General features: G+C 40.0%; 1 protein-coding gene across 1 annotated transcript in view; it reads left to right on the forward strand.

Moving 5' to 3' along the window:
• The window catches only part of CMSS1 (cms1 ribosomal small subunit homolog), a 245938-nt gene that overhangs the window by 219989 nt on the left and 859 nt on the right, over positions 1-25090 (forward strand). The window contains exons 2-9 of the mRNA XM_082304043.1: positions 6331-6431; positions 11139-11210; positions 14201-14330; positions 17247-17306; positions 18012-18114; positions 19535-19595; positions 20477-20564; positions 22164-22252. Coding sequence (XP_082160169.1) covers positions 6331-6431; positions 11139-11210; positions 14201-14330; positions 17247-17306; positions 18012-18114; positions 19535-19595; positions 20477-20564; positions 22164-22252 — 704 coding nt within the window. The remainder of the gene's footprint in view (positions 1-6330; positions 6432-11138; positions 11211-14200; positions 14331-17246; positions 17307-18011; positions 18115-19534; positions 19596-20476; positions 20565-22163; positions 22253-25090) is intronic.

Consider the following 25090-nt stretch of genomic DNA (forward strand, 5'->3'; position numbering starts at 1 on the left):
TGGCATTTTACTCAGCATCAAACATTTTTCAATCTGCTGAATTTAAAGCTGGGAGCCCTGAGAAATATTTTTCCCCCAGATGAATGAACACGGATCAGTACTGTTTAATCAACCAATAAATAAAAACGTAGCCTGGCAAACAGCCTGAAATTAATCCATCATAGCACACCCAAATTGAAAGAACTATGCCCACCTACAGAGTAATGACAAGCACATACTTTCCTGTAACATATCTGAAACTAGGAAGAAAGCATAACAAATATAAAACCTATTTCAGCAGTGTGCAGAGCTTTTTGTTAGAAATCAGAAAACACAGGCTTTATTTAAAGTCTGGTTTCAGATACAAGGCAATTTTAGAACAATCAGAGGAGCATGGAAGTCAGGGAGGGAAAAGGCGGGGGGGCAATAATAAATTACGTACAAACTTTGTTTTCCTGTAGGTAATTCTAGTTTAGTACTGTTATGTAGCCCTGCTTGAGAGCATAAGGAAGAACGCAGGGATTTCTGTTCAGACCCAGAGACGACTCTGACCCAGAGTGTGTCTCTGACTGTGGACAGTGACAGATAACATCAATTAAAAGTTGAGGGAGTCTCCCTCGTGGACAGGTAAGGTAGGTTCCCTCCAAATTCTGTCACAGAGATTAGTTTAATGGTAAGAAATGAACTTGTCCTGTACTGGCCTGTGTCACTGGGGGGCTGCTGGATACCAAATAGAGGTCTGATCTCACTTAGCTTCCAGATAAACAACAACAACAACAAAAAACCCAACAAAAACCACAAAAAACCCTAGTGGAAATTATTCCCTCGGTTGTCTTTGGGTATGTACACAAAAGAATATTTTTCTATTCTAAGCTTTCTTTTTAATTACATGTTCATTGTTCCTATATTATGAAGAGTTGTAAGCACGATGCCTCCTTTCTCTCAAAAAACCCCCTTCTGTTGGCTTCATAGCGAGGAACCATAGCTGCTGATATGTCTGTGAGCTTCCTTGATCTTTAGTTCCATCACAGGCTGGCTCAAACCAGAAGCTGCATTTTCCAAAGAATTTTAAGATTATTTTCTGTTCCTTTTCAGTTGTAACTTTGTCTTTATTTTGGGGCATTTGGGGGTGTGCTGCCTAAAAGAGTTTCACTTTTTCAGTCAGCCTTAGTCTTTATAAGAATTAATTATTTATGTTGTGGTCACTATAACTATAGTATAACTATATATATATAGTATAACTATAATATAATTTATTAATCACTTCAGAGTAGAAAAGTGGCACATGAAAGTGAGAAGTCTCAGTAACGGCAAATCAGCCTAGCGAGCACAAATTTGTATGCACTAGCTATTTTGTACAAACAAAATTGCATTCACATCAAAGCATGTGTCATTACCTCCTATGTTGTTAAGATCTTGTCTGCCTTGAAAAATACTAGTATAAATAACCAAGCAAATGTACATTCTTTGTGAATATATTAGTTAATAAAGGTGATGATTAAAGGGAACCTGTTAAATTATCTAAATATCTGTGTGCTGATTTATTTTTGTGCATGTATATAAACCTATGTATGTGTATATATTTAGTATACATATTGATGTACTTAGACATGTGTATATATCAACATTAAATTTGAAAGTAGTCAGAAACCATTGCACTGAATGATTTTTAGTGATCAATATCATAAATGAGAAAGTCTTATTCATATGTGTGTATGTGCATGTGTTAAGCATAAATGGCTTTTTCCATTTCAGCATGGCTCAAAATAAAATCAAATATAAATACTTAATGACTGGGAAGCCTGTTAGTATGTGCCATGCCGCTGATGTAATACCAAAGGAAAAAAGTTGAAGAGCTGTGGAATTCACATTTATTTTTCTATATCAAGAGCATTACGTGACCGTTCAGTCATCTTTGATGACCTTGTGGTTGTGTAAGGTCCATACGTCGCAGGGAAGCAGACGCAGAGGATCGCTGCGCTGAACATCACCACCCCTTCAGCAGCGTATTCTGTCAGCGCCTGCCTGCTCGTCTGCACCGCAAGGGAGATGAAAGTCAATGTTGTATTAATCAATTAGGTTCTGCATTTGTGCCAGCTTATTGTTAAGGAAGGATTTGTGTGCTCCCCTGTTCTGGCAGAGAGGAGTCTCCTGGGCAGCTTGACACCTCAAAGCAGGGCAAGCTGTGCTGCTCTGCTACAGACCTGTTTGGGATCTGTGAGCTGGGTGCTTCTGCATTTATTCGCATCGAGTTATTTATTTTGTGAATAACCCCGCTGACATCAAGGTAACTATTTGCAGAAGAAGGTATGCTGTTTAATGTGAGCATGGTTGGCAGAGTCTGGCCTGTGGTACTTTGATGTCCACAACAAAACGCTTCTGTCATCACAGGAGCTGACGTGGTGTCACAATCAATCACAGCTCAAAAGTAGCTGCTGTCTCAACTGGGATGCAAATGGCTGTTTCTGGAACAGATAAGAAGTCCTCCTGTTGTATGAAATAAAAATACTTGGGTACTGCGGGAAGATGCTCAAATTTGAACTGTTTTCACAGACGTTTGTTGAGCCTGGCGCTGGGCATTGGTTCCCTCTTCTCTCTGAAAGCGGAGAAGGACGTTGCATCCCGAAGTGCAGTGCAAAACTCAGATGGGCAGTGAACAGGTGGTACATTGTCAGGCTATTTCAGATCATGGAAACCATTTGTCCAGTTTTAGATTTCTATTGCTAGCAGCATGTCTTTTTAGTTATGAGAAAGAGAAGTTATTTAAAACTTAGAGGACTCCTGTTTGCCTTTCGGAGCATGCCTAGTGGGATTTAAGAAGGAATGCTTAAAGATCACCAGCAGCTTCCCCTGAATCTATTTTTTGCAATTCTCATTTATTTCCAATGTGAAGTAAATATGCCGAGAAAGAGCTGGCTCAGCAATTCATACTCTGGAATGGGTGTTTGGGGCTCAAGCGCGGTGAGCAAGAGGGACAAAGAGGTGATTAGTTCTGATTTCTTTGATGTACTTCATTCGTATCATCGCTCCACAGCCTGCTTGGATGTAGTGCATCCAGGACCCTAGGTCTGGGGAGCTCATGTGTGTAAAAGCTGGTCACTCCTCCCGTATCTCTGGAGTCAGGAGAGAGAAAAGTCAGCGATGGGTTCTCAAACACAGAAGCTGCCGTACCAAAATGCAGCACAAGAAACTTGCCAGAGGAAGGGTGAGACGGAGCAGGCAAGCCCATGGTAATGCACAGTGGTAACGCTGAGTTACCAAGACACCTTTTAAACTTTCAGGAGTATGCTGGATGATGTAATTTTTCAGCTTCTTCTAATGAAGTATCATATCTGAGATTCCAAAGTGGCTGGAGGACATAAGTGGTCAGTGACTTTGGAGAGGAATGGGCCAGGGAAGGAGCTGTTGGTGTGCAGGGGCAGGCATATGGTGCAGGAGCACTTGGACATCCTCAGGCGAACAGAAAGGAAGAGCCCAGTAGATTGACACAGATATTTGAGCTGTAATACAAGGAAGAAATGTGTTAGTCTCCCAAACCTTCAGCTTTCTCTCTTCCCCTGTTCACCTGCTGCCATCTGTTAGGCTGTACAGGACTAGATATTTTTTTGTGCATAAATAATAAACTTATAATAAATCCATATCACCATTGGTGGTGATTAAAAAAAAGTAGCCGGCTTTGGAATACTCTCTCCTTTTTAGTCATGGTGGCCAATAAACTTTCCCAGAAAACTTTTCACCTTCAGCCAATGTCTGATGAACGCTCTCAGGACAGTAACAGTGATGTTCTAGCAAAAGTGGCAGTCGTACTGGGGGCGGCTGCTCCTTCTTCTTCAGGATCCAAATGGCAGCTCAGAAGAAGAGTCAATCAGAGTCAGTTTGTCCCTCTGGAGAGAGAGAAAATAGCTTATCAGGGCAGCTCGTGGAGATCAGTGCCATACACTTGCTAGTGTACAAGTAAGCCCGAGATTTAGACTTGTCACCTCTCTTTCTCATGTCCTTTGAGAAGAGATCCCAGAATGGCCGGCCACCTGGTGTCCTCTGAGGTTGACTTAGCACCAGCTTAAGGGGCAGCTTAATGTTACAGCTAGCCTGTGGTAAAGGGCTGCCAGGAGTGACATCCCTGCTCTTCCCCTGCCGCCAGCCCCTCACCCTAGGCAGGATCTAGCGCTGGCGTGGCCACAGTCCGTTCAGCTGCTGATTTGGTGGCCGTGCCTGCGAAGAGAAGGAAGCAAACCGGCCAGCTGAGCTGCAGTGTCCGCTTGGTGCACACGTTTGTGCATTTGCTCTAGATCTGGAAACTGGGAGCTTTTCTTGGTGGATTCCCATTTAAGATTTAAGAACATGTCTTCATCCTGCATTGAGATGCAAACATTTCTTCCATGGCATTCGTTTTGGTCTGAATTAAGTTCATTAACATCTTTATCTAACCCCTTCATTTAGGCATCTCTTAGTTGTACTGGACAGAAAACAAATTCTCTTCTCGGTTGCTGCTCTGTTTCTAAAGCTCTTGCGGTTTGCCAAGAATCTAATCTATATCAAGTAAGATTTCATGACGAACGACATCCAGCCTGCTAAAACATTAGCTGATTTTCTTCACTTGCTAGCTTTCAACTTCCCAGACTTTTTTTGAACTTCTAACAGCTGTCAGAACCCAACTTTAGGATGCTGACTGTTACGCAAGCTTTTCAATGTGGGAAAAGGAGTGGAAGTTACAAGATGGTATCTTTCCAGGGATAAATATGTACCCATTTTGTTACCCATTCTGTTGCATTAGGATTTTCAAAGCCACTGCCTTATTGCCATATAGAATATAACGTTGCACCTGTGGATGAATAGATTCTTTTTTACCCTTCATCTTCTTTTACTTACCTTTCACTTAAATTCTTTGACATATCTTTCGCATATCCTTTCACTTACCTTTTTTTCAATAGGTACCTATTTCAACATGGAATTAGTAAATACCAGCCATAGTTCATTTTCTCTCTCTCATGTTCTCTGGCTGTCAATTTACTCTGCTCACAGCTAGTGATTGCATACATGTAGTTATATCGTCCATACTTGGGGTGATGCGTAAAAAATTCTACTGTTCCTCTTTATTTAAAATAAATAACTTAATCTTGAAGCTGTCAATTTACAACTTCAGAATAGCGGAGATTGCAACAATGACTAAGTACCTGTTGGGCAGAAATATTCCCAACACAGAAATTGAATTATTCAGTTCTAATTATTCAGTTCAATGGATGATAATGCTTCTGGCAATGATCAGGGAAGTAATTCGGTCCTCAGCAGAAAATTCTGTGAATACAACATCTTAAGCACTAATACAGCACTATTAGAGGGAGCTGTTGCTGTGGATATTTTTTTCCACAAAGTCTCTCTGTAGATAAGAGAAGGAGAAGAGAATGAGTAGAAACATCTTAATTTAAATAGTGTTCTTTCAAAACATAAGCCTTTTCTAGTTTGTGGACATTCTGCTTAAACTTTGGGAATGGTGCCTTTGCCTAATTGTTACTGAAGTAAGAGGCACACAATTAAAATGCTCTTGTAGAAAATGTCTGCATATGCTTTTATACAATAGGACATTATACCAATCTTGTCATTTTTCCTCTTGTAGGTAATTGCTGTCACTAAGGCATTTTGGGCTTTTAGATGGAGGCTGGGGTGGGGTTTGTGTGCATTTTTGTGTGTGTTTGGTTTGATTTTTTTTTTTCTTCCTTCATCTGCAAGACTTAGTAGTAGGAGATGACTTATTCTGAAAGAAATGTCGGCAAACTTAGCAAGAAAGATGTATTTTTACAGTGATCCTATGGACTATAGTGCCATTAGTCTTCAACAGCAGTGCTATTGCTTGTTTTGGGGTCTAATGAGCTAGGTCTGTAATTACGTGTGGTGAATGCAGTGCTATGGATCCACGATTATGTTTTACTTGTTCTGAAATAATGTAGAGAGGTGTCACTCGACTTGAAATGGAGTTTATCAAAACCATCTTATTTCATTGTTCACTGCTTACCTTAATTCAAGGGAGGCTTTGGAAAGATGAGATATTTCTACCTGTGATGCTGCAGCTGGCACCAACTGTGCAGCATTCCAGAAAGATAAAGAAATATATTGCCTGCCAGACGTCATACTGTGAACAGGAGGGGAAACTGGGGACTTTTCTTAGAATAAATTTCAAATACCAGTGTTCTAAAATGATAAAAAAATCTATTACAGCTGTACTTATTGCCAATCTTGAGATTGTATTATTGTGACAAGCTTTCAGCTGAAGATTTTATCCCTATTTTTGAATGCAAAGATGGGAGATGGATTTCAAAAACAATAACAAAATCCCTTCTTTTTTTTCCTCATTAGATCCTTCAGATGATGAAGCTATTGAGAAAGCAAGTGATAACAGGACAGCAACACATCAAGATTCAGATTCCAAACCTGTTGTGACAAAGAAAAGAAAGCAGGTTTGTGAATTTAGCAATTGTCTAGAGCACAGAGATGATAATGTGTAGGGAAGTGTAGTCCCCTTTCGTTTAGTAAAGGGACAGTTTTCTTCACTCTTTGTCTGATCCGTTCGTGTAATAAGATTATTTTATTAAATTATTTTGCCTTATTTGGAAGTGATCACGTTCCAGTACATTTCAGTAATATCTTCTTGGTTTGTGTGAGTTGAGATTGCCAGGTCTGTCTCCTATGAAGTGACTGTCTAGTGATAAAAGCCTGGATAGTGCTACCAAGTGCCCTCCCCTCTCATCTTTTCCCTTTCCCAGCACACATAAGGTCTTGAAAGCTGTATTTAAATGTTGCACAGCATCTCTACCCAAGCATATCCCCAGTGCAAGGTCCAAGTGAAGAAGAATTTGCATGGATTGTTGTTTTCATAGCCTCGCACTACTAAAAGCTTCCTTTAAAACCAGTAGGAACTGTGTTGTTCAGCATTGCATGGAGTATACCAAGGAAAAGGCAGCAAGGTCTTTGACAGACAGCATCACCCCAACTTGAGCGAAAAAGAGTTATCTAGAGGTCAGCTGATTTTGAGAAGTCTCTTGTTACAAGGTAAATTTCTTCTGCCTTCCTGATACCATACAGGAGAATTGACTGAATGGCTGTCAAAGAGCTAAAATTACATTGGAAGCTATCTTTCCTTGAGGTTATGGATATTAACTTTTACTCCTAGGTCAATAGTAAATTCACTGTGTGATGCCTAGGCAGTTGCCCAAGTGAAGACCATTTGCAGGGATGTTTTTTTGTAACAGAGAAGTGTAAACAACACAGTAGCAATTACTATGTTTTTAGGTGTCTTTCCAAGGAGACCAAAGGTGAAGTAAGCCAAATATCTGAACTGGCTCCCCATTTTGATTAGGAAAGAGAAAACTGAGCAATACAGAAGAAAGCTGTAGATGCTCTAGTGAGGGGTCAGATGCTTAGGACTTCAACTCGGTGAGGATGCCTATGGAACCACTTTTTATCACCATTATCTTCACTCAAGCATTTAGAACTAAGACAGTTTGTTTGGAGGAGTTGCTTTGCTCTTTCTGTGAGAACATTAGAAAGGATAACCAACACAGGTTATCCTGCTGAGGTGGGCTGGGACTGCTCAGCTGTAGCAAAACACCTGCCACAGCTTTTCCTGTCATATAAAGAATATCAGTCTGCATTTTGGAATTGAGTAATTTGATATTTGGCCATGAAACTCCATGAGGCAATGCTTTACGGGAGCTTAAAGTCATGGATGTGTTATTGCATGTCTTTTAGAGCAAAACACTTGCAAAATCAGATGTATTTATGGAAAGCTAGTAGTTTTGTAGTTCTGGTGCATATAACATAACCCATTTTACTCATCCCTGCCTTATTCACAGGCTGGAAGCTATTCTGCACCTTAAAGCCAGTTAGGAGACAACCAAATAGAATTATGAACGTTTATGTTTCTAGTCTGCAGGCTCTCCTAAGGCTTACAATGAAATGAATAATTTGCCTCCAATCTAAATGGCGTGTTTACTTTGTCACAGACTCCAAAAGTTAGAGTATGTGGCTGACCTAGAATGTAAACTTTCACACACATGCAAGAATGTTTTCACTCTACATTTGAATTTCCAGTAACTTGGCAACATATAAAGAAAAAAAAATTTAGAAATCTAATACAGGAAGTATTTTATGTTCTGTCTATGATTAACAAACAAGGAATTTATGACATTTTAGTTCATAAATCAGTGGTCTCAGCACAAATTTCCTGTTTTCTGCATTTTAAGAACTTCCATGTAAAAACAGCATAAAAACACAGAGCACAAGGGAGCCATGTCAAAAACCAGTAGGTTGTCTGCTCTGTGTCTTGCATAAGAAAAACATGCAAATGACCTTTTCTTAAGGGTGGCATGCAAAGAGCTATTGCATGCGTAGGTAGGCATCTAACATTTGGATAAGGGTCAGAAGTTCAGTCTAGATCAGATGCCTACATATTTTAGACTGCAGATCATCAAAGACATGTAAGCTTACAGACATTCACCACCATGAAGTTTCTCTTTTTCTTATGGCGTTATTTTTGATGTCTGAATAAAGCAGACATTATTACTGGGATAATAGTAAACTATGCCATATATATATATATATATGCTGTTGTAAAGGAGATAATTTTGAGTTTTAACATGCTTCTCTGAGGAAGCAAGGCTTTGACTACAAGCCTGCTGTGTACTTCTGTTGCTCTTGAAAGAAAGGGTTACATACTGCCTTCAAAAAAGAAGCCATGGCATTTGGTGATACTTTTAAACATCTGAATGAAGGATTATCAGTGAGAAAATTTTGTTTCTCTTAGAGAAAGTGTTTCAGCTCTGTGGCACAGTTTTACTCTTTTCTCATGCAGATACCAGTTCGGAGTGTTTTGCGGATTTATGTGAAACAGTTCACAATGTATATGAAGGGAGAAATAGGCCCGAAGTGAATGAGTGGCATTTTTCGATACGCTGAAAGAGTGGTAGCACCTTCTAGGATAGGGAACCATCATATTCTACTGGAGGAAAGAGATTCAGGTTGGCCCTTTTCTGGCTCTTTGATTGCTTGGTAGTACCCCTTGACTAAATCAATCCAAAGGCTTGTTCTCTGCATAGAACATGATGTTGAATGTGGAATTTATGATTAAAACACCTGGCAAGTGATCTCTGAGTATCTATGGACAGCTGCAATGTGTAAGGGTAGAGCAGGAACTGAAGGCAGAGGGTAGCTCTGTTTCAGTCTCAATGTCTGGGAATGCTAATGGTAGGGATAGGAATGGAGAAATGTATGGTGGTGTTTTAAAAGCACTTGAATCAGAGTTAGGACAGGGATTTTTAAAAAAGAAACAAACCAAAAATAAAGGAAAGCTTATGTTAACCCTGGAACAATTTTGTGAGCTGAAGTGATTTTCTACTTCCAGTCATTCCCTTGTTTTCTAGTGAAGACAATATCTGTTTATACCTGAGAAAATCAGAGGGACAGATCTCTGTTCATGAGGCAAGCTATGGTCCCTATCACAACTTCTCATGGGTGGGTATTGATCCAGTCTGCATTATATTCCAGCCCTAGTTGCCGAGTGCTTTGCTGGTTGTAGCCAGTCCCCAGCCAAATCTTCTCTGGTAGTTCCTAGGTATCATTTCAAACCTCAACTAGTTTCAGGGCCACGTCTGGACAGTACGACTGCCTTTGCAAGTGCAGTGGCTGTGGTTGCATCATGGCACAGAAAGCCGGAGCAAGCAATAGGTCATTTTTTGTGTTGAGCATGGTTGTATCCTGGGTTTTATAGCTAAATTAGCCGGGGAAGTGGGGAGAAAAAAGGAAATGTAGGCATAATATAAACAATTAAACTCCACAAAATGCTTCTGAAAAGGCATAAATCTGCTGGGCAGGGTCATGTAGTACCAGTTGTCATGAAGTGTCCTCCGGTTAAGGGGGGGCAGTGCAAGGAGGGCTCAGAAAGGCTCAGATACCCTGCACTTCTGTCAGCTTTCCTTTGGCCCTCTTGGCCTTGTTAAAGCTGCCGTCACAAGGGGACAAAGGAGCTGCTTCTCTGGCTTTCCACTGGGCTCCCTGTCCTGCTGATACTTTTCTTCCAGGCTTTCCCCAGGGAGCACCGCTGGATTTGCTGTTCCTGAGCTTTTAATGCTCCCTGTGATGAGACTTCTCTGCAGTTTCTCACAGGAGCAGATTTTTCCAGCCAAATGCATCCTAGTATCAAGGAGCTTTTTCCTGCAGCTCAGCCTATTTTACCATTGCTCCTCATCAAGTCACTTATTAAGCTCTAAAGCCCATCTGAGTAGATTAATTTGCATTTCCATGAAGTGGAAGTCCCTAAGAAAGCAAAAGAAAAGAGGATTGCTATGCTCAAAACAAGGAAACCCTGTGCCTCGCTTCCTCTGTTTTGGACAATTTTAGGTGGATAAGGACAAATCCTAACCATGGCTTATGTGAACAGGGACTCTTGTACAAATGGACCAATTCAGCCTGCTCACTCAGGCAGAAAAGAGGGTTAATAATAGCAACGCATGTTGGATGAAGATTATTCTGAAATGCACCATGTATTTTTCTTGTGTGTATTTGACCCCGCCTGCTATGAGGAGACAAAGCAAGAATGGGGCAGAACAAATTCAAAACATGTTTTCCTAAATTTTGAATTACAAATGTAAAAGGAAATCCAGAGCATTATTGTTGCCAATTATTCTCGCCCAGTTCCATGGTATCTTTCACCGTCTGGATACTCACCTTAGACCCAGTTATTTTAGAGCACTATTGGCAAAGTTTAGAAAAACAATCATACACAGTAATAGAGATTAAAAATATAAAGTTTGTGAAAGGTTTTGTTCATGTTTTCCTCTTGATTTTTTTTTCAATGTGTCAAAACCTGCTTTTCACCATTTTATGGAATGGTGACTACAACCTGTATGTTTCAATTTTCTGTTCTTTTATTCCCCTCCTGGTTACAACAACATAGATTTCAATTCCAAAATTACTCCAGATATATGTAACTGTAAGAATTTGATCCCTTCTACAGGCGGGGAAGCTTGGTTTTGTTTGTTTATCCCTAACCCAGCATTATACTTTATGTATCCCCTCTTACCTCCCTTTGGTGACCTTTTTTTTTCCCCAAGTGATCACATATCTGATGTTGAATCTTTTTTTTTTTTTTTTTAATATGTGCTTTGCAGCCTACAGAGTGTTTTCTAAGTCAGCCTGAAGAAAAACAAGAGAGCACTGTAAAAACAAAGAGGAGAAAGAAGGTATGAATCTCCTAGGATGTGTTTGGGGACTGGGCATTGGGCGTATGTGCTATTACAAGATTCAGAATTGGGACAACCCTGTGACAATGAGAAGTAATATGGTGATAATGTTGCAGCCTCTTTTAGAGAAGAACAGAAATCCCTACTTTTTTTTTTTTTTACTTTACTCAAAATACCCATTCCCAACCTGAACTGTGGCATTGTTTCTATACTCTGCTCAAGGGTTGTATATGTCTACACCCCACTGGTAGGCAATTTCAATTGCTGCAGAATCTGCCCCATTTCAGCAGTGTGGTCCGGCTTCAGCTGCTGTTACGTCTTTTGAGCCAAGAGTTGTCCTTGTCCGCTCTTCTCATAGCATGAGTATATAAATAAATACTTAGTATTGTCCCTCTGGCCATGCTCCATCCTCACCCTCAACAACAAACACACTCTGCAGTCTAGATGGAAATTATATGGCACCAGGCAAGTTAATTGTCTTTCAGGACAGACTGTAAATAGTTGGCTCCCTCATAAGGCTGAGAGGTGGCTTTTTTATATTATGTCAGGCCTCTTAATCATCCCAGGAATGGGAAGAGGGAAGAGTGGGATTTAGCTCTAAATGCAGCTCTGGCAGAAGTGACCACAGTACTTGTTCCACTGCTGCCAGAGCAAAAGCATCCCACGACAGAGATTGGTGAGCCAGACCTACCAAAAAGACCCCATTCTCAGGCAAACAGTAGGCGCTTAGTCACACCTTTGGTTTCAGTGGTGCTAGGCCACTAAGTTAATATGCACAGCCTGTCAAAAAATCCATCAGGAAATATTTATCAGGTTGATCTATGGGTTCCAAACAAAGTGCTCTCTCCAAAAATAAGGGAAAGGCGGGGGGGGAAACCTTTGCTTTTAAGCATCTGGAATGAATTTGAAGAAAAATAATAAAACTTCCTGCATGAGGAACGTTTCCCCACAGCTCTCCTTGAAGGAAGAGAGTTTGCTCAGGTGTCCTTGCTCTTGCTCTTATGGAATTTCTCGTTAGTATCGGGCTTCTCCCCTCCAGAGTGCCATAATTTTCATGAAGGAACCAAGTGGCCCAACGAATGACATAATGGTCCTGTGGAGCAGTGCCTTATGCTGAATTACCAAGTAAAATGAGCCTGATAGTTCTGTCTTGCTGTCTGCTAAATCAGAGGTTTGCAAATGTGGTCACTTAAGAGACAGGTTGTGGGGCTGGAGAAGAGCATTTGTGGTTGTTAGGAAGAACAACGAAGAGGTTCAGTTGTGGGACTCGCACAAAGGCTGTGTATGCTGCAGATGGTCTTTGGTCATTCTTTGGGAAGACAGTTGTTGTGTGGCAGAAAAACACAACAGTGCCAAATGAGGGTGAAACCTGGGAAGGAATGCTGCAGATTCAGGCACTGCAAAAACCTGCTAAACAGCCAGACATCCACTGGAAGGTCTTCTGGGGACTGCAGAGGGCTTTGCACCAGGCCAAAGGTAGACTGAGAGAAAGGCATAAGCACTTCATCTCCACGTATCCCAAAGATTCAGCTGGGATCTTGCAGACACACAGCTGGTGTTTAGCAGAGGTGAACCACGTGGTGGCCAAAGTGGCAGATGGCTGGGAGAGGCAGCTGCCTGCTTTGCCTTTGCTGTGGGCTAGAGTGGCTCCAGCAACCCCTGTGTGGCTCTTCCCTGTTCAGCCTTCTGCTCCTTATGCTGCCCTAACGGGAGTATTTGGGGTGTATTAGGCAAGAGATAGACAGAGCGGTGGGGAATGGAAGAGAAGGAGCAAATGGGCGTTGGGATGTACTGAGGGAAAGAGGGATGGAAAAAGATCTGTCCCCTACGTTTAAATTCCTGCTAATTTCCATTGATCTTGGCAGGCTAAGGTCTGGGGCAGCAAAAATTGCACTGAAGGTACTCACCACTCCTCCAAAGCTGCCAAAAATGCTTCCAGGCCCCTCTCTCTGTGAAATCTCACTTTCCCTCACAGATACGTACCCTATTGCTCCGTCCTAACCACACTCTCCTGCTCCTCTTGACTTCTAGGCTTATGCTGCCGTGTGTCCTCATGACGACAAGTTCAGTTTAGCTTACGCAGCTGAGAAACCTTGAGCTGGCTTTTCACAAATGAATCACTTCTCAGTGAGAACAAGAGAGGCTTCACATTCTTGCCATTCTCTCCAGGCTGCATCTATCCTTGAAAATCTGCTGTTTTCTTAAATGCTGTCAGATCACTCAGATAATGGGAATCCTGGGCTGTTCTACCCCAATGATCCATTTGATTACGGGGAAAAAAATTCAGCAACATTTTCACTTCAGTGAAAATTCAGACCTGTTATTTGCTAACATTCCTAAGGTGTAAAACATGCTCATTATGAACTCATGTCCAGGCTCTAAAAATTATTAGTTTGGTTTAAAGAATCATACGTTTTGAAAGAACAAAGCAGCTGCTGAACTCTTTCTGCTTGACTTCTGTTTTCTGAGCTTTTAACTCATTTTCATCACACTTGCATGGCATTCTGTGAATATAGCTAACCATCTTTCCTTCCTAAATAGATAGTTACCCTGTTTTAATCAAAATATAACCAAGACTTATATAATCACTTGATTCCTGTTGTTATGCTTTAAGAATAATAAATTAAAACAAATGATGAAAAAAACCTGAATTTTCAAGCTGATACTTAAGTGTAACAACAGGAAAACTTACAAAACCAGCTTCAGTTATGTTTTTGTTACAGCAGCGTTTCTGGTGAGGGCACAAGATTTTTTGTCTTGGGCTCATGGATCATCTCATCAAAGTATCTGAACTTGCGTCCGAAGTCTGCATTACCACTAAAGACGATGGAGATCTTGTCCCATTGTAAGGCGGTTTTCCAATTAAGCTGTAATTAAGCCAATGTAATGGTATAAAGTTATGGAGAAACATTTATTTACAGTGTTGTTAGCTGGCCAAAGAGCAGAAATTATAAAAATGCCATACTCACCTGTTTTACTTGTTTTTTTAGAAGAAAATTTCTGATATTCTGGAAAAATCTGCTCCAAAACCTGGTGTCCCTGCAGATCTACAAAATCTGCTTAGTCAACATTTTGGTGAAAACCGTTCAGTGATTGAAATAGAGGAATTAAAGCTGTCAGGTAACTTATTCTATATTTAATAGATAAATAATGTTTTTTTCATGATACTGTTGAGTTCTTTTTCTGCAGAAGAAAGAGGATTTTGGGGACAGGTCTTGAATTGTACTTTTTTATGGAAATATTTTCTTATACTGTATATTAATTTGCTGTTTAAGTAGAGATGTTAGTTTCTTTGGAATAAATGTGAGGTTTCTTTGAGTTGCAGAAATTAACAGAAACCTTGTTTAAATGTGTCCTTTTATTGTAAAGTATTAATTTCAGGAGCTCACTTTTCTAATAGAAATTACAGGATTCCTAACAATAGCTTCCAAGATGCTGACACAGAAAGTGAAAATGTATTTTGTTGCTGGGATTATGTGAGTCAATCCAGGTGCGTAATAGGAGGGCTGACAGGAGTAGACAGAGAAATAATGCGATGTCATTCTGACGTGGTTATGAGATGTTGAATGCAATGGTTTTTCAGGGAGTGGCATGAAATGAGATGGTAGTTTTGGTCCAAGTGTAAAGTGAACAAGTTTTAACCATAATGAGGATCCTCTTGCTTTCCCGTATTCTGTCACCAGTTAAAAGTCAGTGATAGAAAAGGCAAAGCAGGACAGAGCAGCGTTAGCTTCTGTCAGTTGGAGTTGCATTAGAGATGAAGGCAACATTGAACTTCTCTGCCTTGTACTCTGCAGATAAAGAGGCACTGTTATTTTGTAGGCACTGTCCGTAGGGCTCAGGAAGAGCAAACGGCCTGGTAACTAACCTGAATACGCCTTTGATACTTCTTGAACTCTTAGTGACCTGTGCCTGATACAGGAGCCTTCTAGCCTAGCAGTGGTTTCTCTCTTTTAATGTTTAAGCTTGTCTTTCTAGATAAATATGCTCCTCCTTCACATCCATGATTCTAGGTTGACCCTTCTTTATTTCTATGGGGCCGGTTCAGCTTTCTTGCTGAATCAAAAAAACCTGGAGAAATCCCATATAGATTGCTTTGAAAAGCTTGTGTTAAATATTTTTAGACCTTTAGGGTTTTTAGCAAATAATAAATTGCTTTGGTTTTTTTCTTATTAAAAGAGCCCTTTGGGCTAGTGAAGTGACCCATTTCCATATGGATTGGCTCTTGGGTTGGAGGGAGATATTTTTTTCTTTCTTTTTGTGCTGAGAGTTGGAGGCTTAGAGCGCCAAGGAGTTTACAAACTTCTACAGCTGTCAAGTCATTCACGTCAAAGCACTGAGCAAATAACAAGCAACTACTTGGAGCTGTGTGTTCCTGTTAACTGCCACGGTGCAGGTCAGGTTTGTAGTCAGCATTGGTCTCTTGCTGCAGTCTGGAGCTATGTGTTTTTCCCCCCTTTCTGAAACTTCCATTTAAAATTGTTGTTAATAACTCCAGTGTTGCTGAAGTGTTGGGGAAAAGTCAGTGACTGAAGCTTGTGTCCTTTAGAAACCATCTTTTGAATTGTTCACTCATTAATAAGACTTAATGTATTCAGAAGAGCAAAACAACAGCAAAGATATTTTGCCACTGGGAGGAAAGGACCATGGTAGGTGTGAAGAGCTCTCCTGTTGCCACCGAATGTTTATGCCTGCCCCTCCCCACTAGCATGAAGTGCATCTTTTAAACATGATTTTAAAAGTAAGTCAGCTGCTGATCCTTCAGTTGTACACATCCATTCCCTTTGGAGCTCAAGTCCCAATAAGCATCAGTCTCTGGATTTAATAAAAGGCATCAGTGCAAAATAAAAGTTTTTAGTAAGACGACACCCATTAAATGGAAGATAACAGTGATGAAGAGTGGCTATGCTCAAGAAACTACACAGGCAGGACTTCAGCCAGGCATCAGCTACAAACCAAGTTTGTCACACTGTCTGTTCCAGTGGAAATCATGGAATGACGCTGTCAGCATTAGCACAATGCGCCATCCATGTGAACATGAACAATGTTTGCAAGGAAACGTCCTTGATTTAGCTAAAATATATCAGCAAACATCTCATTCCATAGACAGGCCCCCTGAGGTGCTGTGCTTCATGCAGAATGACAACAAATATGTGGGTCCCTGAAGACAGAGTTGTTAACGCTCTGCAGGAGCGTATTGTTCCATCAGGCAAAGGACCCTTAACGATGGCAAGTTTTCAGACCGTCTAATTTTAATCACCATTTTAAGAACTTAGACTTTCTATATAGACACTGGAGAAAGGAAAGGCCTTCCAAAGAACCTGTTAGGACCTTGTCTTTCTTCGTTGCCTCTGTATGAAGCTTAAAGTTAAATGGCTTAAAGTTTAATGGCAAAACAACCACAGAGTGGTTTTAAGACTTACTAGTTCACATAGTGACCAGGTAAAAGATAGGCAGTCAGAGGGAAATGAAGGAAGAGGAAGGCATTGACATGCAGTGTAGGTGTTACCATTAGGGTCAATAGAGTTAAGGTAGATTACCACAATATGAAGGGCCAGAAAGAGGAACAAACTTATTGACAGATTATTGGTAGGTTCTTGCATTTACACAGTATTAATTGTTTGGGTGATCTACAGATGTATTCCATTGTAGGTAGATTGGAGGAACAGTCTAGCAGGTTGACTGTCAGGCTTTTGGCTAAGACATTTGATTGATTGTGGCAAAGACATGAAAACTTTTTTAAAAGTAGGTGATCACGCCTGTGCAGCCCTGTATTTGGGGTTTTCCATGGTGGGAGAAAAGAAAGGAATTGCAGTTGAGTTGAGAGATGCTACCTTCATTGATTTATCCAATGTAAAGCTGCATGTACATGAGGTGTACATTAATCTTTGTTTCACAAATGGTGATTTATTGATGATGGATTTTAACACAGTTGTGATTTCATCAATGTAACTAGGGGCTATGCTGCAAACATATATGCTCCTTTTGCTGTTAAAAATACATCAACAAAAAATTTTTTTCCTTTTACGTTTTCAGATTCCTGTTTTTTGCCAGCCAATGATCTCACCCACAGTTTTTCTTCATACCTGAAGGAAAGTGAGTTAAAGTGTTACATGAGACGAAAGTTGTATGAAAAGCATTGTTAATGTGATATTATTGCAGTTTTTATCTGCACCTCCAAATATTTTTAATTATGAAATATTAATAACTTTAAGGGGGTTTCTTTTTTTCTTTTTTTACATGACAGGTCTTGTTTTTCTGGCTCTTTTTTACTCTCTCACTTCTTTTGTGTCAAACTGTTTCAGAGTTTCTTTTAATTGCTAGGGATTATTTGTCAGTAATTTATTGTGGCTTCATAAGTAGGTGTACGTATTATCTTACAGTAAAAATCCCGCAGCTGTCTGCTGACATGAACCAAGAGAATTGTTATTCTCTTATATATATATGTATATAGAACTTCTGGTCTGGTAAATGTATCTTTTCAATTGGTTTTCTCTAATACAAATTACCATATGTGGCAAATGAAGACAATGGGCTTGTCACCTTACAAACTGTTGATTTTTTAATGCTTGTCTAATTTGTTCAGTTAGATGATATTTCTGTATTTTATTTATTTTGGCCATTTTATTTTCCAATTTCTCAGCCATGAGTAGATGTAAAAGTGTTGCCAGAGATGCAGACCTCATAGGAGTCATCATGTGTGTTCTTGCTGCTGGCTACCATTCATCATGCACTCTTGTAATTTAAAATCGTGGCATGTAGTACTTTCTCAGTGTGTGTACACAGGCTTTTTCATTGCAGTCTGTCCTAAGTGGGCAAAACTCCGTAAAAACCACAAGGAGAAGAAGTCGGTCGTGATGCTGGTTATCTGCAGTTCTGCCCTTCGTTCCTTGGAACTCATCAAGTATGTCGATAGCAAATGTTATGTTGAGGTTGGCAGTCAGTCAGAGGTTTTTGTCTTGGAACCACAGACATAAAGGCAAAACTGGGACACTGTCCTCTGCTAGCCAACAAATTCACTGACTCAAACTGATGCAATATCCCTTGCTTCTTTAAACTGTAGGAGTGTGGTGTTTGATTTTAGACTGAAGTAACACTTAGTACTTCAGTTGCATGGAAGTGCTATTTTTGTTAAAAACCAAAAATAAAGCGTAACCCATTTTGGGGAAACATGCAACATGTTATACTTGGGAACAGAGCAAACCCATAAAGCATCATGATCCACTGCTAGAAATCATGACTTTGCATCAAAGGCAATGAGGACATGGCGTTCCAGGGCCTCAAGTGCCAACGCGTGCGTCTGGCCTGAGTGCCTCCAGGTCTGCGTCCGTGTTCTCAGCTAGCTCAGGCTGGCTAAACTGCTGTGCAGAGATGACAATTTTCAGTGTTCCCTGTCCTCTTTTTTTCCCTTCTCTATCCTCCCCCTTCTCATTCCAGAAGTCTTGATGACTTTGATGAATTAATGTGTACCTCACAAATTTCATGGTTGCCTTTTGTGTCTTAACCCCATTTCCTGTGGTTATCTGTCAGTACAACATGAGATGGAGAGTTGGGAAGTTTGACTCCATGCCACAGATAGAAGCATAGATATGGCAGATGTGCCTGTAGTGCTTAGCTCCTGCATGCAGATATTACCATCTGAGACTTAGGTGGTTTATATGTATACTTGTATATAAACATTTAGCTTTGCACAAGAGAAAATTGAAAATTTGGCGCACTGCAAAAACATGCAGAGAAAGCTGTCTTAAATGACATTCAGTAAATACTGAATATGTTGTCTCCTGCTTGATTAATACAGAACATAGAGTTATTACTGTGTGCCAAAATGGAGTGTCAGAAAAACAAGTCAGGATTTCTGACAAATGAGTTTTGGTTAACTGGAATTTGGGCAATCTCCGCAGTAAAGACTGTGAAATTTAGATTCGTCCATACACAGATCTCTCCTATTGTGCACGCACACGCATGTTCATTCATGCCTGTACCTCAGTAACGGAGATATTTTTGAATCAGAATTTGGGATTAGTCAGTTTTGAACCAAGTTAGCTGTGAAAGCACAGGCCATAATTATTAAATATTATCTGAAAAGCTATCTAAGCAATATTGCCCCCTACTGATATCTGCTATTGTGTTTGCCCAGTTGTTGATCACTGTTGATCAAGTAGCAAACACGAATGTACATAGTGTTCAAAGTACAAGCAGGGATCACTGGAGGACTGTGTTTTTCAAGCATATTGAGAAATGCCAGTTAGTTTTGCTTTCCTCCTGTGTGGTCTTAATCCCAGCCCTGATGCTTGCATTTCCTTTTTCAATTTTTTTATTGCTAGGTCAATGACAGCATTTAAAGGAGACTGCAGAGTTCTCAAGTTGTTTGCAAAGCACATAAAGGTAAGAGAGCTGCAAGGGAATTTCGACAGAACAACTAAACAACTAACTAGTGTCATACCGTTTTCTTTTTAAAGCATTTAGCAATAGTGCCTTTCATATAGTGTTCACATAATGTTCCTTTCTTTAGGTAATGCTTCCTTTGGTAACCCACTGGTGCAGTTTGAGGAATCTAGCCAAATGCCATCTCCAATAGCTCTGGTGCAATCCTATGCAGAATGTAGATGCTTATGCATGTGCTGTGTTTTAAAGATGTTGCACATTCCTGTGAGGTCCTCATTCAAATGGATTTTGCCTGTTTAAATAGAAGGCTCACACACATAGGTTTGTAGAAGCAAACTGTACCAGCACCCACATTTGCATTCTGCCAGTTGGATGCCTGGATACCCACTATCCATACCTGTTGGAGAGCACAAATTATGGGGATGTTGCAAGTAATAAGTGGACATTTGGCCTTGGATATAAATACTGTCAAACACACAAATGTCACTTGCTTTATTTCACCCTTTCCCAGTGTCTTCATCTTGAAGAAGTTTAGAGCTAATTCAACTTTGTCAGTTTTCCAGATATTTCAAGAGAATTTGTTTAAATGCTGAAGGAAGCATACTGTTCTCACCTCCAAAAATAGGTGGTGCAATAGCAGATTTTCAAAGTTGAAAATGACTGAACTTCTAGAGAAGTGTGATGCCCAGCTGGCTGTTATATTTCTTAAACTTTCTCCCAGATATATCAGTTTGACAGTTTGAAAGATGAATAGCATTTGTTACTTGATGGTATTCTAGAAAGAGATACTATGAGATCTTGAATTTCTTTCCGGCTCTTTGAGAAGAAATTTTAAAACAGTCGTGGGTTTACTGTGGTTTGTCTTTCTCTCTTCAAATTAGATAAAAGAACAGATGAATATGTTGGAGAAAGGCGTGTTCCACATCGGGGTTGGAACTCCTGGGAGAGTAAAAGCGCTAGTGGAGCAAGGTAGGAGAACAAGGAGGGTTTCCTCCATAAGTATCTTATACTTGGTCTCATGAGAAGCGAGACTTCAATTTTTTTGAAGCGCTTACGCTGAGATGAATCTCTGGATTTGGGTACTAAACCGTATAGTTCTGTTTCTCCACTTCTACTATGTCAGTCAAAATGAGGTCAAGATTCTAGCAGTTGATTTTATAATCACTTTAAGCTGGCATAAATCAGTATTACCAGAGAAAGGCAAAGTAATACTACCCTCCCTCCGAGTCAGTGCCCACTTATTCCCCCTTCCTGCTTCTTGTGCTAGCCCAAGAGTCTGTTTGGCAGCTCGGTGAACTGATCCCAGTTAGAACTGATCCCAATTAAAACAAAACCAGTGTGCACACAAAATCAGGTAACGAGCAGGCAGAGATGGGGGACTTCCTCTTTTGGCAGGAATACTGATTTATGCTGACTTGAAAGTGATTGCAAAACCATAGTGTAAGATTTAAAGCTCCAGGAAACTAAACACTGAAAGTAAATCAAAAGGAAATAATGGCAGAAGTCATTGTATGATACGTCACTCTGAGCTCAGTGTAAACTTTTGTGAGAGGTGGACAAAAGCTCTGCTTGCTGATTTGATTTTATTTCTGATTTGCCTGTAATTAAATTAATTATTCTATATAACTCTCCTTTTCTCTTCCCAAATTTTGCATAGTTTTACTTACTCAATAGACATTACGTACATAAAGAAAAACAAACAACAAAATGACAAGATGATAAGGTGATTCTTTCCACTCCTCTTTCTAAACACTGCCTTGCTCTGACTGTGGTTTCAGGGACTGGCTGTGGATTGGGCCTCTACCACTCCTTCCAAGAGGGTACAGGAGTAGCATAGTTTTGTTGCTTCCTGTGCCCTCCACCAACGTTAAATCATTACTGCTCAGAACATCAGCACATTGCCATATTAGGTGGAGGCAGCTTACGGCAGGGACACAAGGTGTATCATCTTACCTTAGTGTTGCAGTGCCAGGTCACTAGAGAATGGAGAGGAGTCAAAACTGATACGAAAAATTGTGGGCATCATGTAGAAGACCAGGGAAAAACAGGGGAACAGCTGGAGGGCCAGTTCAGAAAGGACCTGTTTCTTCTCTCACCACCATTTATTTGGAGGATAAAGGAATTCTTCAGCAGCACCACTGACCTGACTCACATTCACATAGCACCCAGTCCTGTAAATTGCTAAACACTGTCAGTTCCATTAACACAAGTGTTCAGGCTAGGGTCCTTGTAACTTACCAGCTCCTCATCAGCTGTGGAAATTCAACTCCTGCGGTTTCATCAAGAGGAAGCTTGAGGAATTATTTTCTGGCAGGATGTTAGCTCTTCACAAGCCTGGCAACAGTAGTTGTTCTGCTTTTGTGTTTATCTTCCAAAAAGGCATGGGATTATGTGGTTAAGGGAGTTTGCAGTGTCAGTGCATTAGTTTTCCAACCAGCAAATGTAGTACTTAAGTGTTCAAAGATTAGTTCCCTTGGAAACAGACAGCAAAAGATGTAAAAGCCAAAAATCATTTTGATAAGCACATGTCATATTATCTTGGTAGTAAAATTTATGTTGCCTTTTTAGATGGCCTGTGCTTGAACTCCACAAAATATATGATTCTGGATTGGAACTGGAGAGATCAGAAACTGAGGAGAATGATGGATATCCCTGAGGTATTGTATAAGCACCTGTATATATTATATTCTGTGTATTTATTACTTTTGAGTCTAGTGCCCAGGTCTTGGTCAGTAAGGTTTTCTTTCTGTAAAGCTGACTTTAGTGGTCTAGAAACACAAAGAACTTAACATTTGACTGATAAGTCTGTACTCTCAGGTCTCAAAATGACCTCCTGAGGGCAAGTCACAGCTGTGACTTCTACGGCTGTGCTGTGAATTTCTCCTGTTCATGCTAGATGGTTATTCTGCCTGTTCCCGGGATGTTCTCTCAGTAAGCGGACTTTGTGCAAAAGTTTCCTCAAAAACTAAATAAAACTTTGGAGAAGCATTTATTTGTCTCCATCTGAGAGTACGGTAACTTCTTGTGAGTAAATCTACAGACAATTCTTTTTTAGTTCTTTTTCTTTTTTTTTTTTTTTTGGCCAGAGGTAGGGTACAAACGATGTACAGCCATCCATCATTTGTAGGTTCCTTTTAGGATAATTCCCCATTCTTTTCAATTCTGTAATCCAGCTTTCACATTTATTGCTGTGACAAGACGTGTTTACTATATGCTGTGGGGCATCAGGTGGTAGTTAGCCAGCAGAGGGTGAAAGAGGCAGATTACTCCACCAGTCGTTGTTAGAAAGCTCCCAATTTCCTGCACAGTGTTTCCATTTTTTTGCACATTTAGAGCAGGCCAATATGAAGAATCTCCAGGAAAGAAAGGGCTTTTTTTTTGCATATAGACATTAAGCTGTTTCACAAGTGAAACAAATAATCAGTCATTAATCCTTCTCTGCACATGTCTATGTATTTGAATGTGCTGTATTTTACAGTCCCACATACACAAAGATACATGTTCCTAATAATCTTGGATAAAGCACTCCGCAAAAAATACATTGCAGAAATGCAGTAGCAAAGAAACCAGCTCTTCTTTTTGAGGCAAGGAGGCTCCCTCTTGTGGTAAATACATAAGGCTTTTTTTGTATGCTACTTGCACTGCTCTGTAAGTTTTTTAAAGAACAGAGAACATGAATTCACAGCACAAGATAGTAGTACAAAAGGTGGTGGTTGCAGTGGGATGGATTTTTTAAGTCATCTGAGGTAAATATACATACAGTAGACCATAGGTGATCTACCTCAAAAACCTGAAAATTATGTTGCTAATATTTGATTTTGGGCTATTGCAAACCTTGAACTACCCCTTTCAGCTCACTGTAGGTATCATCACATCATTTCTGCATGTCTGTCTAGGAATATAGGCCAAAAATTGTGACTCCACCTGTGTTTTATTAAGGGAAAATCTTAAGGCTATCTTAACATCAAAATGTCAAGGCTTCGTTCAAATTAAAACCAAGTATGTTACACCTTCATATATAGTGTTAGCATAAGGAATAGATATTTATGTGTGATTACAGAATAGTGAATATGCGATTACAGAAAAGTCTTCAAATGTGCGCTTGACTCGGGTAACACAACATACAGAAAGGTTTTTGACATCTTGAGCTATGTACGTGGAGCATCTTGCAGCTATTTGTCCTGCTGCAGACATCAGGCAGATTCCTGGACGTTGTAAGAATGTCAGTAACAAAAGATACCCAAACAGTGTTTTTGACATAAGGCATCTTAACAGAGTAGAAATCAATAAGATTTTCTGGCAACTTGCAGAATTGAAATGTGGAATACAGTCTTAGTGAGCAGAGGATCTTACTCCCCTGCTTGTGTAAAAATTGTCAAATACATGCCAAGACTAGTAATAAGTTTGCTCAAAGAAGAGAGGGATTATAGTACCAGCAACACAATTTAGAGAACTGGCAGTTGGATGTACTGATTTTTTTCATCCCACGTTAGTTGTGGAGGCAAAATCGTGCCCTTAAAATGGGAAAAGAGGCACAGTGACCCTGATCCAAACCTTACTTTGTCAATAATCTCTTCGTATATTTAAGGTGCTCCTTTTTTACATTGCATTGTAATTATACCAGAAAGCAAGAACAGCTGGAAGCACATGTACTTTTTGTCCACTCATGGAAAATCTGTGGCTTCATTTTAAAGGTGCGAACTACTTGATGTTTTCGTACTCACTTCATATTCAGTGGAGAATTATGTACACAGTAGTATATTCTGATAAATATACAAATTTAAAAACATATGAATCCTCCCGTATGACAGTCCTGTATCCCATCACATCCACATAATGGATGGCGCCCTGATCCAATGCTCTTTCAGATGCCTCAACATCTCATTAATTAGTGCAGTTGGATTTTTTTCTCTATGTGTCTCACTCCATTCATCCCAAACGGTGGAGAGAAGGAAATAAAAAGAAAGCTCACAAAGAAACCAGCGGTGGGGTAAATGAGTTTATCACACTCTGTCTTGGCATGCTTGATTTCTACTGAAGCGTAAAGGTTTAAATAAAAATTGATTGTGTACTTTCTGATCTGACCGAAGGACAAGCTTCTAGCTTTGAAATCTTTGTGTCTAAAGGTTGATGGCAATACAGAGCTGTCTCAACTCCTCAAATTACTTGTTTGTAAGATTCAAATGGAGTTGTTTTCAACAAAAACAATATTGTATTTTCTGCAGAGAATACAAACACTGAGCCTTGAGTGAGTCTGAAAATACAAAAAGTTTAAGTTTCAGGTTTCATGAAAAAAAAACCTTTCTACAAAGGTTTGTAAGAAGTGGACTTGCGATAGAAAGACAACTGTTTTCACCCTCATGTAGCATATCCAGCGTGGAACAGAGACTGGTCAGACTTCATCACATCATTTATTTCTGTGCAAAATGGAGGCACAGAAGGATATAATCCTGAAAGAAAACTCGTAAATAAGTTATTTTTAAGTGGGAAGAGGG

Source organism: Platalea leucorodia (genome assembly GCF_965183815.1).
Source record: "Platalea leucorodia genome assembly, chromosome: 2".
Classification (NCBI taxonomy): domain Eukaryota; kingdom Metazoa; phylum Chordata; class Aves; order Pelecaniformes; family Threskiornithidae; genus Platalea; species Platalea leucorodia.